Here is a 14,889-nt window from a genome sequence, read left to right as displayed (position 1 = left end):
CCCCCAGAGGAGACCCGCAAGGACTCTGGCCGCCACACCCCACCCTGCAGTGGGGAGTGCAAGGCTCAGCGCGCTGCCATCACCCAGCGGACAGACAGCCTGCAGGAGACACTCCGGGAGCTAGAAGCCACTCTGAGCCAGATGGGCCTGGCCTCTGCCACGGGGCCCCCTGGCAGCCCCCCACCTCTGCCCCCTGGTCCCCAGGTGGCTGCCTGCCGCTCCAGTCTCTCTGTCTTCAGAGCTGGAGGGAGTTGGGGGCTGCAGGAGCACCACGCCAGCCCCCCTCCTCCTTCTAGCCTCTCTCAGCCCCGCCGCCCTCCGGGAGCCTGGTGCCAGGCTGAGTTTGCAAGCAGAGCCCCTGGCAGGCTGGGAAGCTGGCTTGCCCGGGGATCAGCCTAACCAGCTCTGGTGGGGACCAGGGCCTCTCCCCTTTGCTCTGTATCTGTAAACCAACAAATAAAGTTCTTTCCCCCTTTTCTATCCCCACACTCCCCTCCTCCTCTCCTGTCTGACTTTCTCTGTCTCTGGTTTCTCTGCCTGCGCTTCTGGATCCCCAAAGCCCTTCTGGGCGGGCCTGGTCCCTGGAGTTGTTCAAGGGGTCTGGACTGGTCCATCTCTAGGGAGACTTCGCCCCTATCCTCCCATTCAAAGGAAAATGTGGGCCTGGGGCTACCAATCCTACTTTGTTGGCAATTATAAAGACCCCTGGGCTTTCCTAATAGCGCAGTTGGTAAAGAATCCACCTGCAACGCAAGAGACCTGGGTTCGATTCCTTGGTCGGGAAGATCTGCTGGCCAAGGGATAGGCTACCCATTCCTGTATTCTTAGGCTTCCGTTGTGGCTCAGCTGGTAAAGAATCTGCCTGCAATGCAGGAGACCTGGATTCAATCCCTGGGTTGGGAAGATCCCCTAGAGAAGGGAAAGGCTACCCACTCCAGTATTCTGGCCTGGGGAATTCCATGGACAGTATAGTCCTTGGGGTCGCAAAGAGTCGGCCACAACTGAGCGACTTTCACTTTCACTTTCACTTTCACTTTCATAAAGACCTGTCTCCCAAATTTCGGCTATGTTCTCCAGGGCCCAGGATGGAGCCCCTTGCCAGGAGTGGGAATGATGCCAGGGACCCTTACTTTAAAAACCATTTCCCCAGAAGGGCACCAGCTGCTGCTGGGCCACTCAAGGAAACCACAAAAGAACTCTCACTTGGGAGTTCTGGGAATCTGACTGGGGTTCTGACCTCTCCCCTGCGGGGAAGCCTTAACCCTGGCCTCAGAGAGTGGGCCTGAGTCCTGGGTGGGGGTATGAAGCCGGGGAGGGTTCTCCAGGTCTCAGAGGGCCTACTGTACCTAGGGGGCCTGTGTGATCCCATCTCCAGCTCTGACCCTTTTCCTTTCCGTGCAGAGCGGCGGTGGCAGCGTGCCCCCCATGAAGGTGGTGACTCCAGGGGCCTCTCGGCTGAAGGCGGCCCAGGGCCAGGCAGGCAGCCCCGACAAAGGCAAGCATGGCAAGCAGAGGGCCGAGTACATGAGGATCCAGGCCCAGCAGCAGGTAAGCCTGGGCGCCTCAGGGGCAGGGCCGCGGCCCCACGCAGTCCCCACCCCCGACCTCACCTCCAGCCTCCAGCAGTGCTGTGCACTCCTGCTGGGCGCTGGCTGTCTCCTGCCAGTATTCCTGTGCCCACCATCCTGCGGCTGTCCAGGGAGGTCCTGCCGGTCAGGACTACCCCACTGGTCCCTCAAACCTTTTTCTCCTTCCTCTCTCCAGTACCCGTGCTCAGGATCTGGTTGAGAACATAGCCAGATCACTGATCACTCCTCTTGCAGAAGGCCCCTCACTCAGGGCCAGAGAGGACCACCTCCCCAGCTGCTCCTGGACAAGGCGGAGTGAGCGGACCCCAATGCCTGGGCCCTTCTAAGGCCGGTGCCCTGGGGTGGGGGAGGGGCCTTTGTTCCTGGTCTTCCTGCCACTCCTCCCCCTCCTCTGCCTCCTTCCTTCTGCGCTCAGGTCCCACCTGCTCCTTGGCCCTCTCAGCTCAGCCTCCCTCTTGGTTTTTCAGGCTACCTCCCAGCTGAGGGAGAAGCCAGTTTTGCATCTCCTTTTCAGTCCTGTGCTTGGGTTTAGCGGGGTGCATAGGAGTGGGGAGGGTCCTGCACCCTCTTTCAGATTAAAGGATGGTATGTAGAGGTGGCAGCCTCACCCATGGCCCACCTGTGGCCTGATCAGAAGATGCAGGGTGGTCCCCGGGCCTAGATGTCAGGAAAGACCTTTAGTTCACTCATGTGGTTCAGTATTTCCAAGCACCTCCTGTATTCTAAGTGCTGGGTGGGAGTGGGGGAAGGAAATGTCCAGATGCTATGACTTGAAGAAGGTTCTAGGCTCAGAGGCAGGAGGTTAGAGATGGGTGAATCCAGTCACCTCCTTGTCAGACCAGGGGACAGCTCAGGAAAGGAAGGGAACTTCCCAAGAGCCCACAGCAAGGTGGCAGCAGAGCCAGGACTGGGACCCCAGAATCTCAAAGCTCTTCCCACCACACAGCTCTGCAGCCACCTTGGGCACACAGGCCCACTGGTTCTCTCAGAGTCCAGTGGAGACGGGCCAGCCAGGCCCCTCACTAGCTCCCCGCTGGCCCGCTGTCTTCCTCGCGGGTCCGCAGACACACCCCAGCTCTTCTTGGTGTCACCACCGTGTTCCCTTGCCCTGTCCAGGCTGGTCTCTCCTCAGGGTCTAGAACAGCAGCTGACATTCTGCCAGACACACGTTGGTTAGCCCGCGGCACTCTCCCCACTCTGAGGAAGGGCCTTGTTATCCCCACTTGACAGATGAGGAAACTGAGGCTTTACCCAAGGTCACACAGCTGACACACGGTGGAGGGGGTTTCAAATCCAGCCTGCCTGACACCTCCGCCTCTCACCCTCCACCCCCCACCCCCCACCCCTCTACCCTGGCACACACTGCCTCAGTCTCTTCAGCGGGCCTCTCTCTCCTCTGTAATTAGGATCCCCATCTCTACCCCCGACTCCCGACTCCCCTGGCACCCAGCTCCTCTGCCTGCTGCCCTCTCTCCTGCCCCTCCAGTCACTTCCATCGCCCCTCCTCCGTTCATTCCTTGGCCGGGCCCACTCCGAGCTTCACGCCTGGGCTCGGCTAGGTCTCCGGTGGCCTCTTCACACCGCAGTCTGCTCACCTCTCTGCAGCGTGTTGAGCATAACAATCTGCCCCCCACACACTGGGGGCCATGGGACCCTCCTCCCCTTAGCATCCCCCTCCCTTGTCAGCCCTCACCCGCCTCCTGGCTCCTTTCTGGGAGACTCTCCTGTGCCCACCTCTTCACTCCTCTGCGCCCACCTTCCTCCTCAGCTTCTTCTCACACCACACACTCCTCTCCTTGGGCACCAGCTGCCATCTCTTCTGGCCCAGGTCTCTCTTCTGAGCTCAAGCCTGCCCCCTTGCTCTCCCCTCGGGAAAGTCACCTGCCCCAGGCATCCACCCATGCCCTGATTGAGCGGGGGGGCGGGTCTCCTGAGCTACCCCCTCCCTCAGGGATGCCGTGTTCTCTCTTCCCACATGACTGGTCTGGCTGTATCTCTCTCCCTTTCACTTCTCTAGTAAATGCTTTCTCTTTAAGAAAAAGCATCTTCTCTCTAATGAAGTATTGCATTTCTTGCAGAGATGTTTTAGTAAAGAGACATCATAAAGAGGCAGAGAAACAAAGCAGCCAGTGCGTCAGTACCCAGTGCAAGCCTTCCTGAGGTTTCCCTGCAAATTCGGTGACCTCTCTCCTATCCTCCCAGACCCGCGCGGTGGGGAGGGCTATTTTTAAATGCTGATTGGGTTGTATCACTGCCCCAGCTTGCCACCTGTGCCCTGCAGCCCCAGCTGGATTTAAAAAAAAATCAAAACTGCCTCACTGACTGCCCTGACGCTTCACCTCCATTCATTCCAGCCGCCCTGCATCACCTGGCCTTCCGTCCTCCATCTGGGGCACTGCTCCTCCCAGCTCTGTTTGTGACCCTGGTCAAAGTCCTCTGCCTTCTGCAGGCTCTTTTCTCATCTGTACAATGGGGACAAGAACCCAGGGGCAGGCTTCTGAGCTCCTGTAATACTGGGTGTGGAAAATAGCTTCGAAAGCCACAGAGTGCTCTCCAAAGAGGAGTCACCGCTGTGCTCGACTGCACGGTCCCTTTGGCAGGGCCAGGGGCTGGGCAGAGGCCTCTCCCTCACTTCTTGGCTTTGACACTAGGAGCTCCAAACTGCCTTGGCAGTGATGAAAGGGAGAAGAATAGAAGCGCCAGGGCCACAGAAACTGGGGTAGAAGAGTGGAGAAAGGGGTACAACTGTGCCTGGAATTACAGAGAAATCAGGGGAAATGACTGAGGAAAAGTGTTTGGATGTTGTGCTCAAGGAAGTGGGATAGACTTTCCTGATGGTCTGGTGGTTAAGAATCTGCCTGCCAATACGGGGGATATGGGTTCGATCCCTGGTCTGGGAAGATTCCACATGCCTCAGGGCGACTGAGCCCATGCTCCACAGCTGTTGATCGTGCACTCTAGAGCCCGTGTTCCACAACGAGAGAAACCATCTCAGTGAGAAGTCCACACACTGCAACTAGAGAGTAGCCCTCACTCGCTGCAACTGGGGAAAGCTAGTGTGCAGCAACAAAGACCCAGCGCTGTCTAAAATGAACAAATAACTACATTAAAAAAGATTCGGGGGTGGGATAAGAACCAGATTCCCAGGGGACAAGGATCAAGGGCTTGGTGCAGGCATGAAAACTGAACACCCCCTCTTCTACTTGGGCTAAGCAATCTGCTGAATACTTAGTGTGTCTCCTTGGATGACTCTAGTGATGAGGCTACAATGAAGTGAACAACAGGAGATGCTGAGGCACTCAGGGACCAGTGAGAGCTGGAAGCTGGACCTCCCTGGGGAGAGGGACCTCGGGTGTACAGTTTAGGGAGTCCTGTGAGAGCTAACCAGTAGGCGCTATAGTTACAGAGGGCACAACATGCCTGCAACACACACCGAGTGGGGAGGGAGTAGAGAAGAAACGTTCCCCCTTCTCTCTTCCCACCCCGTCCTAACCCCCATTGGCCAAACTCAACAAGAGGCCAGTCAGCCAAGGGATGGCGGGGTTGACCAACCTGGCCTCAGAGCAGAAATCAGTTGGGAATGTGAGGAAAAATAGAAAATAGCACTCCTTTTCTGTACCAATTTTAAGCATATATGTCTTATTTAATGCTCAGAACAACTTTATATCTTCATATGGGCATTAACCACTTTGTCACTGCAACATGCCTACAGCACCTAGAACAGTTCTCAGCACATGCAGGCACTCAGTAAATATTTGTTGGCTAGGTGAATGAGTGGTTGGATGAATGAATGAATTTGCCAGTGATCAGGCCCAATCCAAGTGGAAGTAGACAATGCAGACTTGAAATATTAATATACTAATGATATACTAACAGCTACCATTTATTGCCTGCATCCTGAGTGCAGGCACTGGGTCTTGGGCTCTGTGAACAGCATCTCAACCTGATTCTGATGCTGTAGGGTCTGTTATTCCTTGCTTAGAGGGTGAGAACATGAAGGTCCAGGGAGATACCTGCCACAGGTCGCACAGTTAGGAAGTGGCAGAGCTGGGACTTAAAGCCAGATTTGGCGGGTGCAACTCTTGCTGTCCTAATGCTGGATTCTGCTGCTTTGGCGGGAAGCATAACTTCGTGGGCGCCACCAAGCCTTGGGGGAGCTGCCACTCATGATGGGGATGCTGTTGACGAGAACATCAAGGGAGCAATTTTGGCCTCACTTGTGGCAGTGTGAGTCGTTTTAGCCACAAATAATAGAAACTCCAATTCACAATGGCTTAAACAGCAAGGAAAAGTTTTATCAGAAGCATCAGGTAAGGCTCCAGGGTTGGGGAATTCATATACTCAAGGACATCAGGACCTGGGTTCCTTCTCTATTTTGGTTCTGTTGGCCCATCCTCCCACCCGCCCCCCAGTACGGCTGCCTTCATTTCAGGGCTGTAAGCATACAGATCGTTTCTTTTTTAAAGCTTGACTTTAACTGACTTATTTAATTTTTCTGACTGCTGGGTCCTGGTTGTTGCCAGGGCTTCTGGTTGTAGCGAGTCAGGGCTTCTCTCTAATTGCGGCACACGGGCTTCTCACTGTGGCGGCTTCTCTTGTTGCAGAACGCAGGCTCTAGACACACAGGCTTCAGTAGTTGTGGCACACGGGTTTACTTGCCCTGTGTCTTGTGGGATCCTCCCAGACCAGGGATTGAACTGGTGTCCCCTGTGTTACAAGGCAGATTCTCAACCATCAGACTACCAGGGAAGCCCCACAGATCATTTTAGAAGCAGGAGAACCTTCCCCAGAGACTCCCAACTGATGTCCCCTCTCTTCTTATTGCCCATCCACAGATCAGTCACTGGCTAGAAGGGAACAGCCTGAAGGGCCATTGGTTCTATTCCCCCCCGGGCTAGAGGAAGCCCTGCCTCTTCTGGCAACCCAGTGCCTGATTCAGGCAAATAATAAGGAAGAAGGGCATGTGGGCTGGGGACAGTGGCCCTGGGAATGACCCTTGGGGAGGCACCAACCGGGTTGGCAGCATCAAGATGATCTATTATTACATGAGTAATGGTATTCTGTCATGTCTGACTCTTTGCCCCCGTGGACTGTAGCCTATCAGGCTCCTCTGTCCATGGAATTTTCCAGGCAAGAATACTGGAGTGGGTTGCCATATCCTACTCCAGGGGTTCTTCCCAACCCAGGGATCGAACCCGAGTCTTTTGTATCTCCTGCATTGGCAGGCAGAATTTTTACTCTTCAGCTACCTGGGAAGCCCCAAGATAACCTATACTTGCATGGGAATCTGTGTCTCATAGCCTGGAGGGACAGGTCAGCACACTCAGGGTGCCTGGAGAGGGCTAGACTGGCCCACAGGAAGAGGAGGGGTGTGGGGTTCAACCCTTTGGGTGGGTCTGGCTAATGATTCCTGTTTCCCCCAGCTAAAAGCTGACCATCTGTGTATGAGGTTTCTGCCTGTCACAAAGGTGGCAAAGCTCTTTCTCTGGACATAATTAAGAGCAACGGGGGGGGGGACTGGCTGGTGACAGGGAAGCAATGAAAACCTTCAGAGGCAGCAGCTGTATCAGTTGGGAACTCTGAGCAGCACAGGACAGGGTCACTGGGCACAGTTGGACACGTTCCCTCAGTTTCAGAAAAGTGGTGGGCACTCTCCTGGAAGGGAAGATGGCCTGAGAGGATGTTGCAAAACATGCTCACAGAGCAAGTAGAAGAGGTGTCCATGAAAAGCAGGGGTGTCCATGTAAGCTGGTGACCGCTGCTGCTCCATGAAGCTTAAAGGCCTTGCACCAGCTATGGGAAAGCAGGGAGGGGGCATCTTCCCAATGAGGACACCTCGCTTGAGTGAACGCAGGAGTCAGGGGGCAGCACAAGCTGGGAGGGAGGTGTTCGAGAGACCAAAGTTTGGGACAGAGTGAGGCTCTTGACAAATGCTAAAGGGAAGGAATGGGAAAAGCTCGTAACTAGAGAGGCAAGCTGAGATCAAAGAAGACCAACAGGAGGGAACCAACAGCTGACTTGGGACACAGAGGGATGTGAAGAGACTCAGGAGGAAGGGGACATGCCCCCTTGCCCCCCTGGGTTTGGGAGAAAAGACTCTAAATGGGAAATGCTGGGAGGGGAGGGGCGGGACTGGAGCCCACAGTTAAGTGACAAGGGAGTAAGAGAGCTCCTAGTTGTCTTTAAATGAGTCTGTCTCCAGGCCAGGGTCCCGGGACCCCTCCAGCACAGGCCATGCCAGGCACATGGGTTCCACAAAGGGCTGGATGATTCGAAGGATGTGGGGACTGTGGGCCTGGAACCCCTCTGAGAAAGGGGTGAGCAGCCACAGTCAGGATGAGAGGAGTTAGAAAACCCAAACAGTGAACTCATGCCTGGATTTTCATAAAGGGGAAAATGTAGACCGCAGACCACAGTGTGGTGAGCAAAATCCAGAGATAGTTCGCTGTGCCCATGTGGTAGAAGAAATGTGATCAGCAACCTCAAGGGCAGGCTGTTCACTGTCAGCCAGTCAGATGCCTGTGGTCACTTCCCTTCCTGGTGGCGGGGGGCACCTTGCTCTCCACCTCCCCACCCCGCTGCAAGGCATCTGATAGAGGCTGCCAAGCAGCCAGATAATTATGTAGGTCGAGGAGAAGTGGCGTGGCCATGCCCAGGCAGGACCTGCAGGACGTCTCTGGCAGTGTGCCACAGCACTCGGCTTCCAGTCCTCGTCCCTCTTTAATCAGGGCAGTTTGGTTATCACACTAGTAGTAGCTAAGCAAGGCAGGGAGGGACAGTGGGTGCAGCTACAGGGAGAAAACCTGGTCTATGTTACCCTAACCCAAGTGATCTCAGAGTTAACTGTGCGGCAGGATCACGTGGCGCGCTGGCCTAAAACCCAGATGCCTGAGCTCACAGGACAGATGGATCCTGGGGCAGGGTCCAGGAATCTGCATTTGTAAGAGGTCGTCCCCTCTAGGAGATGCAGACAGGTCTAGAACCCTCCCACATCTCCAGGACCAGTGTAGGTGCCAGGGGTCTGCCGGAGGTGGGGAAGGGGCACGGCTGTTTCTGACTCTCAGAGGTGACCTGTGAGTGCCAGACACGTCATGAGGGGTTGGCCCCCCATTACCCACAAGGCACAGCTCAAAGTTGGAGGGACACTTGTGGGGCAGGAGGTGGGGGTGGGCATGGGCATCCTGAGGGTCCAGGAGGACAAGTTCACTCTTCAGCTTCCACCAGAAGACCTCCTGCTGAAGTTGGAGGGGGCCCTGGTCGGGCTGCTTCTCCCCTCCTGCCTCCCCTTCGGCAGCTAATGTTTCATCCCTTCCTTCCCTTCCTTGCCCTCTCCCCCTCCCGACCTGGTCTGGTTCTGCTTCCAGTCCTACTCCCCCTTCTGGTCCTGGGCTGGCCTTCCTTGTGCTTCTCCGGTCTCTCTCCTGCCTTCTGTCTTTCCTGTCAGTAACCGTGGACTTACCACCCACCCTGGGCCCTTTGTTCCAACCCTGTGTTCCCCTTTCTACCCCTGCTCTGGCACCTTCTTCCCCTGTCTCAGAGGACCACTCTCTCCAGCTGCTCCTCTCGTTTCTGGTTTTTGCAGTTAATTTTCTCTTGGATTTGTGGAGATTTTTCATTTTTTAAAACTGTAGGGTAGGATAAATTGGGAGATTGGGCCTGACATGTAAATACTACTATGTATTAAAGATTGGGATTCCTTGGTGGCTCAGATGGTAAAGCATCTGCCTGCAATGCGGGAGACCCGGGTTCAATCCCTGGGTCGGGAAGAAACCCTGGAGAAGGAAATGGCAGTCCACTCCAGTACTCTTGCCTAGAAAATTCCATGGATAGACAAGCCTGGTGGGGCTACAGTCCATGGAATTGAGTCGCAAAGAGTCGGACACGACTGAGCGACTTCACTTTCTTTCACTTTCTATGTGTAAAACAGATAACTGAGAACCTAAAAAAAACTAACTGGGGGCCAGCACAAAGGCTCCCCTTCTTCCCTCTGACCCCAACCTCTGCTTTTGTTCTAGGCCACTAAACCGTCTAAAGAGATGAGTGGTTCGAATGAGACCTCAAGCCCAGTCTCAGAAAAGCCTTCGGCTTCCAGAACCTCCATCCCCGTATTGACTTCCTTTGGAGCGAGAAATTCTTCCATCTCCTTCTAGAAGCTTCCTTATAACCCCACCCCAGCCTGCCCTCCTCCCCTTTCCCTGCCATGTCTCTCTCTCCTCTGTTTCCCTTCATTTCCACCTCATTGTCCAGAATCTCTGAAGGGTTTGCCATGGATGTTGGCCCTCTCAGCTCTCTCTGCCCATCCCCTGTTGGTGTTTTTGGTTTTTTGAATGATTCACTTTCGTGTTTTTTTTCTTAAGGAAAGAAAAAAAAGCAAACCAGTAACACTAAAGACCAAAACACACCACCTTCCCTTGATTTCCGATTCCAAAATGGCGCACTTCCTGCCATCGCCCTTCCCTTGTCTCTTTGCCCACACTACCTCCCGGGTTCATCCTGAAGTTCCTGCACCCCTGCCCTCCCTTCTCACTTTCTCCCACCCTTCCCAAGAGCACTCCAAACAAACTCTGAGCCACGGAGACTTGGAGCAGCAAGACACCCCCTTTTCCCCTTCCTCAGAAACCTTCCTGGAGGAAAACCTGGACATTGGACCAACCCCAAAACCAGGCTAGAAAACTGGACGTAAGGAGACTCTGGCCCTGGAGGCGCCCCACCTGCCCACCCTCGGGACACGACTGAATTCTGCTGCTTCTCTGCTCCCATCCACTCATGCCCGGGTGGGCCTGGAGTCAAGACAGGTGGGCTGGAGAGGGAGGCCAGAGTCAGAGGGGCCTCAGGGTGGTGTGACGCCACTGAATCTGTGTGTCCCTGGAGAGGAGCTAGCTTCCCGGAACCACCTCCCTGCGGTGAGGAGCTGCCTGGCCCGTGCCAATGGGAGGAATGGGGCACCTTTGGACTGCTGGCTGTGGACGGTGGGTTGAGCAGACAGCCTGATGCTGGGGACACTGCCTTGGGAGAGGGCAGCCCCGAGGAGGGGTATCTGGTACTTTTAGTTTCCTAATTTAGCACTTTAAATGACATTAACTTATTTAATGGGGTGGGATGGACAAGAATGAAGGGCCTAGCAAATTAGACTTGGAGGCCTAGAGGGTGGGAAGGGTCTGGTTGTGAGGGAAGTGGGGGGCAATAGAGAGGGGGTTGATGGGGGGCAGCAAGGACAGCTCTGACCCCACAGGTGGGCTGACTTGACCTTTAACCATTCTCTCTGAGATTTGAGGGTTTTCAGGGAAGGCGTTAGAGATGGTTTTTAAAATGGGGAGCTGGTGACCCTGGTGAGATTCTCAAGGGTCCTCGAGGCCTGACCAGCCAGCCAGTGCCCCCAACCTCTGGCCCATGGGCACCCACCTTGCAGAGGCTGTGGGCAGTGAGGCTTTTGGTGGGGGTCCTGAGAAGGGGAGGGAGAGATCAGTTTTGGCTCTCAGCAACCCCCCCGCCACCCGCAGGGCACAGTGAGGGGCCAGCAGGGAGATTCTGTGGGTGGGGGAGGAGGAGGATGGAGAGAGGTCCCCAGGGAGCAGGATTCCTGTTTGGAGCACAAAGTGGACGAAGCACAGGGGAGGAGGGGGTTGGAATTAATCACCCCCTGCAGGAAGCACAGAGGGAAGGAGCCACTGGAGGAGCAGAACCTTCTGGGGCCTGGCACCTGAGGAGAGCCGGGGGAGCTGTTGAGGCTTGGGGAGGGAGGGGACACTGGGTTGTGTTACTTCATTTTCTTTTTTTGTTGTTGTTTTTGTTGGTTCATCCTTGTTTTCTAGCTTTGGATCATTTTTGTACAAAGGCAAGCAAGCCTTTTTGAAAAATAACAAAAGAAGAGGAAAAAAAAAATCCCTCCCCCTCAAAAAAAAAAACCCTGGAAAATAGGAAAAAAAAAAAAAAAAAGGACCTCATAAATGATGCAATTACTTTTAATTGCAGGCAACTCTTTACATTTAAGTGAAGTGTCTTAACATTTTATATTGTTTTAAAAATATATTTACATATTATATATATATAATATACGTAATATAAATATATATAAATATTTAAAAAAGAAAAAAAAAAAAGAAAACCACAGCACTCTCCCTGGCCGCTGTTTTGGCGGGGGAGGGGGCTGGAGGGTGGGCGCATCGGCCTGGTTTCTGTGGTCCAGTGAAATGGTTTGGTTTGATTCGGCTGTACAGAGACCCCCTGACCTGGGAGGGGAGGGGGGAGTGGTGCCCCCTCCTCCCTCCACTCCATTACTCTTTGCTTGCTACTTTTCCCTTGCCCCACCTCCCACCCTCAGCCCTGTGCCCTGAATGTTTGCCCCACCGTCATTGTCCTGAGTTGAATGTCCCTTTGTGGGGGAGGGGAAGGGGGGGCGTGTCCATCCATTAGGGGGCAAATGGAGGGAGTCATGTGCCCCACCCCACCCACTGCTAATGTGGAGCCCAGTGGAATCTGTACCTTTCACTTTGGTGCCAGCACATTTATAGGAGGAGTTGTGCGCAACTTCTGTGTGTGTGTGTATGTGTGTGTGTATCCACTGGCACTAGTCCATTTATCGGTGTGCAGAGGAAAGGAAGCATGAGCATGCACAGACATGACCTTCCACGTGTGTGCAGGGAGGCATGCCCACAGTGGTGCATGTGACCAGCCTGGGCATTGGCTGCACCTTGGCGTGGAGAAGCTTGGTGTGTAAGAACGTGTGTAGTATGTGTGTGCAGACATGGCAGCTGTGAGACCTGTATGTGTACATGGAGGGGTGTACATGGAGGTGCGTGCATGCACATGTGTGTAGACCCCAAGTGTAGAAGCGCCTGAGTGTGTGTTCCCTCATCCCTGCACCACTGGTTCTGGCTCCCCTCTCAAGCCCCCAGCCCCTGGGCCCTCTCAAAGTCCCCAGCACGTCAAAGCCCCCCCAGCTGCATGCGCCTCACTGCTCTGTCCATCAATGTGTGCTTGACCAAGAGAAAACCAAGACGTCTGGGGGGACCCCTGTACCTGGTCCCCCCAGCCCCTGCCCACTGTGCTGTGTTACTCGCATGGGGGGCTTCTCTCCCACCCCTTCCACAATATGCTGTTTCCCCAGGAGCCTCAGGCCTGAGGCTCTGCGAAGGGTCCCAGGTGGGACCCCCCAGGGCAAGCCCGGCTCACACCCACCCTGTCCCCCGTAGGGCCCATGTCGGTGTAGCAGTGATGGCTTCTGTGGGTATTCTGTGACCTCTGTCAGTGTAACTTGACAACTTCTAAATGGAAAAGGGTTGCTGTGTTTTCTCTGTCTCTTTTTTAATGTCCCTTTTCTTCCCCCACTTTCCTGCACTTTCCTTTTTGGTTTTTCTAGCTGAGTGTTTGGGGCTTAAATAAAACTTGTTTCTTTTTCCTCTCCTGGATCTCCTTCCTAGAGGCTGCTGTCTCATTATTTCTCATCTTCACCCTGGAAGGTGCTGGGGCGGGTGGCGGGGAGGGGGAGTTCCTGGCAGCCAACTGCCTTACAACTTAGCGGGCAGAAGACTTAGCAGGCAGAGCACGAAGTGGGAGAGGTGGAATCAGGGCCTGGGGGGGCTGTTGCTGCCCTCAAGGGCCCTTGAGAGCCAACATCATCTGGACGCTGGAGAGGAACACCACTAAGTCATGGGGTGCCAACTCCACCGTCAGCGAGGATGCTCCTGGCATCACTGACTCCTGCCAGTGACAAAGCCGGGCGTGGCAGGTGTCTTACCGACTATCACACAGCTAGTCAGATGCACAGTCAGCATTGGTGTCCAGCTCTGCCTGACTCCAAAACCAATGCCTTCCCCCCAAAACTAAATCCAGTCTGCTTACCTCCAGCTGTTCCCTGGAGCGGGCCTCAGCCTCCTGCCCTTTGGGTGAGCTGACCCTTTAATGGTCTCCATCCATCCTATCAAGAACATCAGCTTTCAAACTGATTTTCTCAGCTGTATCTCAGTAAGAAATCCATTTTTCATCTCAGTGATTTAGACATGTCCACACGTACACAAACACCCACATATTTAGCGAAATAGCACCTGCTGTATACTATGAACTCCACTATTTTCGGTTAAATTGTAAACATTTGGTCACAGCCCACTCTGGATTTCATGACCCTTGAAAGGGTCAGAACCCACAGTTTGCAAAATACTAGTCTGAAGATTTAGCTCCAGTCACATTGCATTTCTGCTTTGTCCTCCTCAGAGGCCTACTGGTTCCTCTTACACCATGGTTGCCTCTGAAATTGGAAGACCCCTGACAGGAGATTTACCCTAGATGCTGTTTGGGTGGGGCCCTGAGCCCTGACCCTATAGCCAGCAAGCTGCCTGAACCCTTCCAGGCTACCACATCTGAGTCTAGCCTGGCCTGCTGTCAAGTGGGCCAGCTGACCCGCTTGGGTTTCTCAGGTTTCCCTGGAGTCCTGAGGGCTGTGCCCCTGTCCCGGTGTGTTCTAATCATCCTTGAGGCTGCGTTGCTAGGCATTCTCCAGCGTGGCCGAGACCTGGGGTATTATTGGGTCTCCTCTACCTCCTCCTGTAAAACCATCCCTTCCATCCCATGAGATGATGGCAGTGGCCTAGAACCACCCTTTTCCAGGCCTCGCTGGAACCCAGTCACACTTAGGTTGAGGATGTGCTTGCTGTCCGCAGGGAATGCCCCCTCCCTGGGTCATCCACCTGCCAAGTAGCCCTTGAGATCTGACTGAAAGTCAGACCCCACCCCTTTTGTCCTTTTTAAAAGGCAGCAGATCTTGCCTTCTGTCTCCCATCCTATTTCCAGCAAGCTGGGCAAGTAGCCAAAACCCCTTCATCTTCCAGAATCACCCCATTCACCAACAGTTCAAGATCAAGTCATAAGTGAGACCATCCGTGCATGGCAGGAGTTAGGCCAGGCACTTCATTCGTCCTTCAAATACCTCCCAGCTGTCTACTCCTGGCTGGGTGCTGCTTATTGATTCACTGGGACTATGGCTCAGCGCCTAGGAGGAGACCCAGCCAAAACAGAAGTTCCTGAGCAAAATCATGACAGACAGTGAGCCATGCCCCAGGAAGGCAAGCAGGCCTGCAAAGGTGGTGGCTGAGTAAAGAAGACCACCTCAGAGAGTATGACCAGAGGCCCTGAGGTCACATGAGGGAAGGTCTTCAGAATCGACAAGGGAGCTGGTGGCTGGGTGTCCCCCACAGAAGGCCCTGAGGTAGGAAGTTATCTGTGGGTTCTAGAAAATGAATGAAAACCAAGTAGACTGAGAATTGGCAAGGGGGCACAGCGTCGCAGGAGGTCTTGGTCTTGGGCA

At 54.3% G+C, this 14,889-nt stretch overlaps 1 protein-coding gene across 1 annotated transcript in view; it reads left to right on the top strand.

The window, feature by feature from the left end:
- Positions 1 to 9,739, top strand: part of SRCIN1 (SRC kinase signaling inhibitor 1) — a 46,265-nt gene extending 36,526 nt beyond the window's left edge. The window contains exons 20-21 of the mRNA XM_068977472.1: positions 1,402 to 1,548; positions 9,605 to 9,739. Coding sequence (XP_068833573.1) covers positions 1,402 to 1,548; positions 9,605 to 9,739 — 282 coding nt within the window. The remainder of the gene's footprint in view (positions 1 to 1,401; positions 1,549 to 9,604) is intronic.
- The last annotated feature ends 5,150 nt before the right edge of the window (positions 9,740 to 14,889 follow it).

This window comes from Capricornis sumatraensis, chromosome 8 (assembly GCF_032405125.1).
Source record: "Capricornis sumatraensis isolate serow.1 chromosome 8, serow.2, whole genome shotgun sequence".
NCBI lineage: Eukaryota > Metazoa > Chordata > Mammalia > Artiodactyla > Bovidae > Capricornis > Capricornis sumatraensis.
The sequence above is the reverse complement of the archived record's forward strand: the minus strand, read 5'-3'. Positions and strand labels throughout refer to the sequence as shown.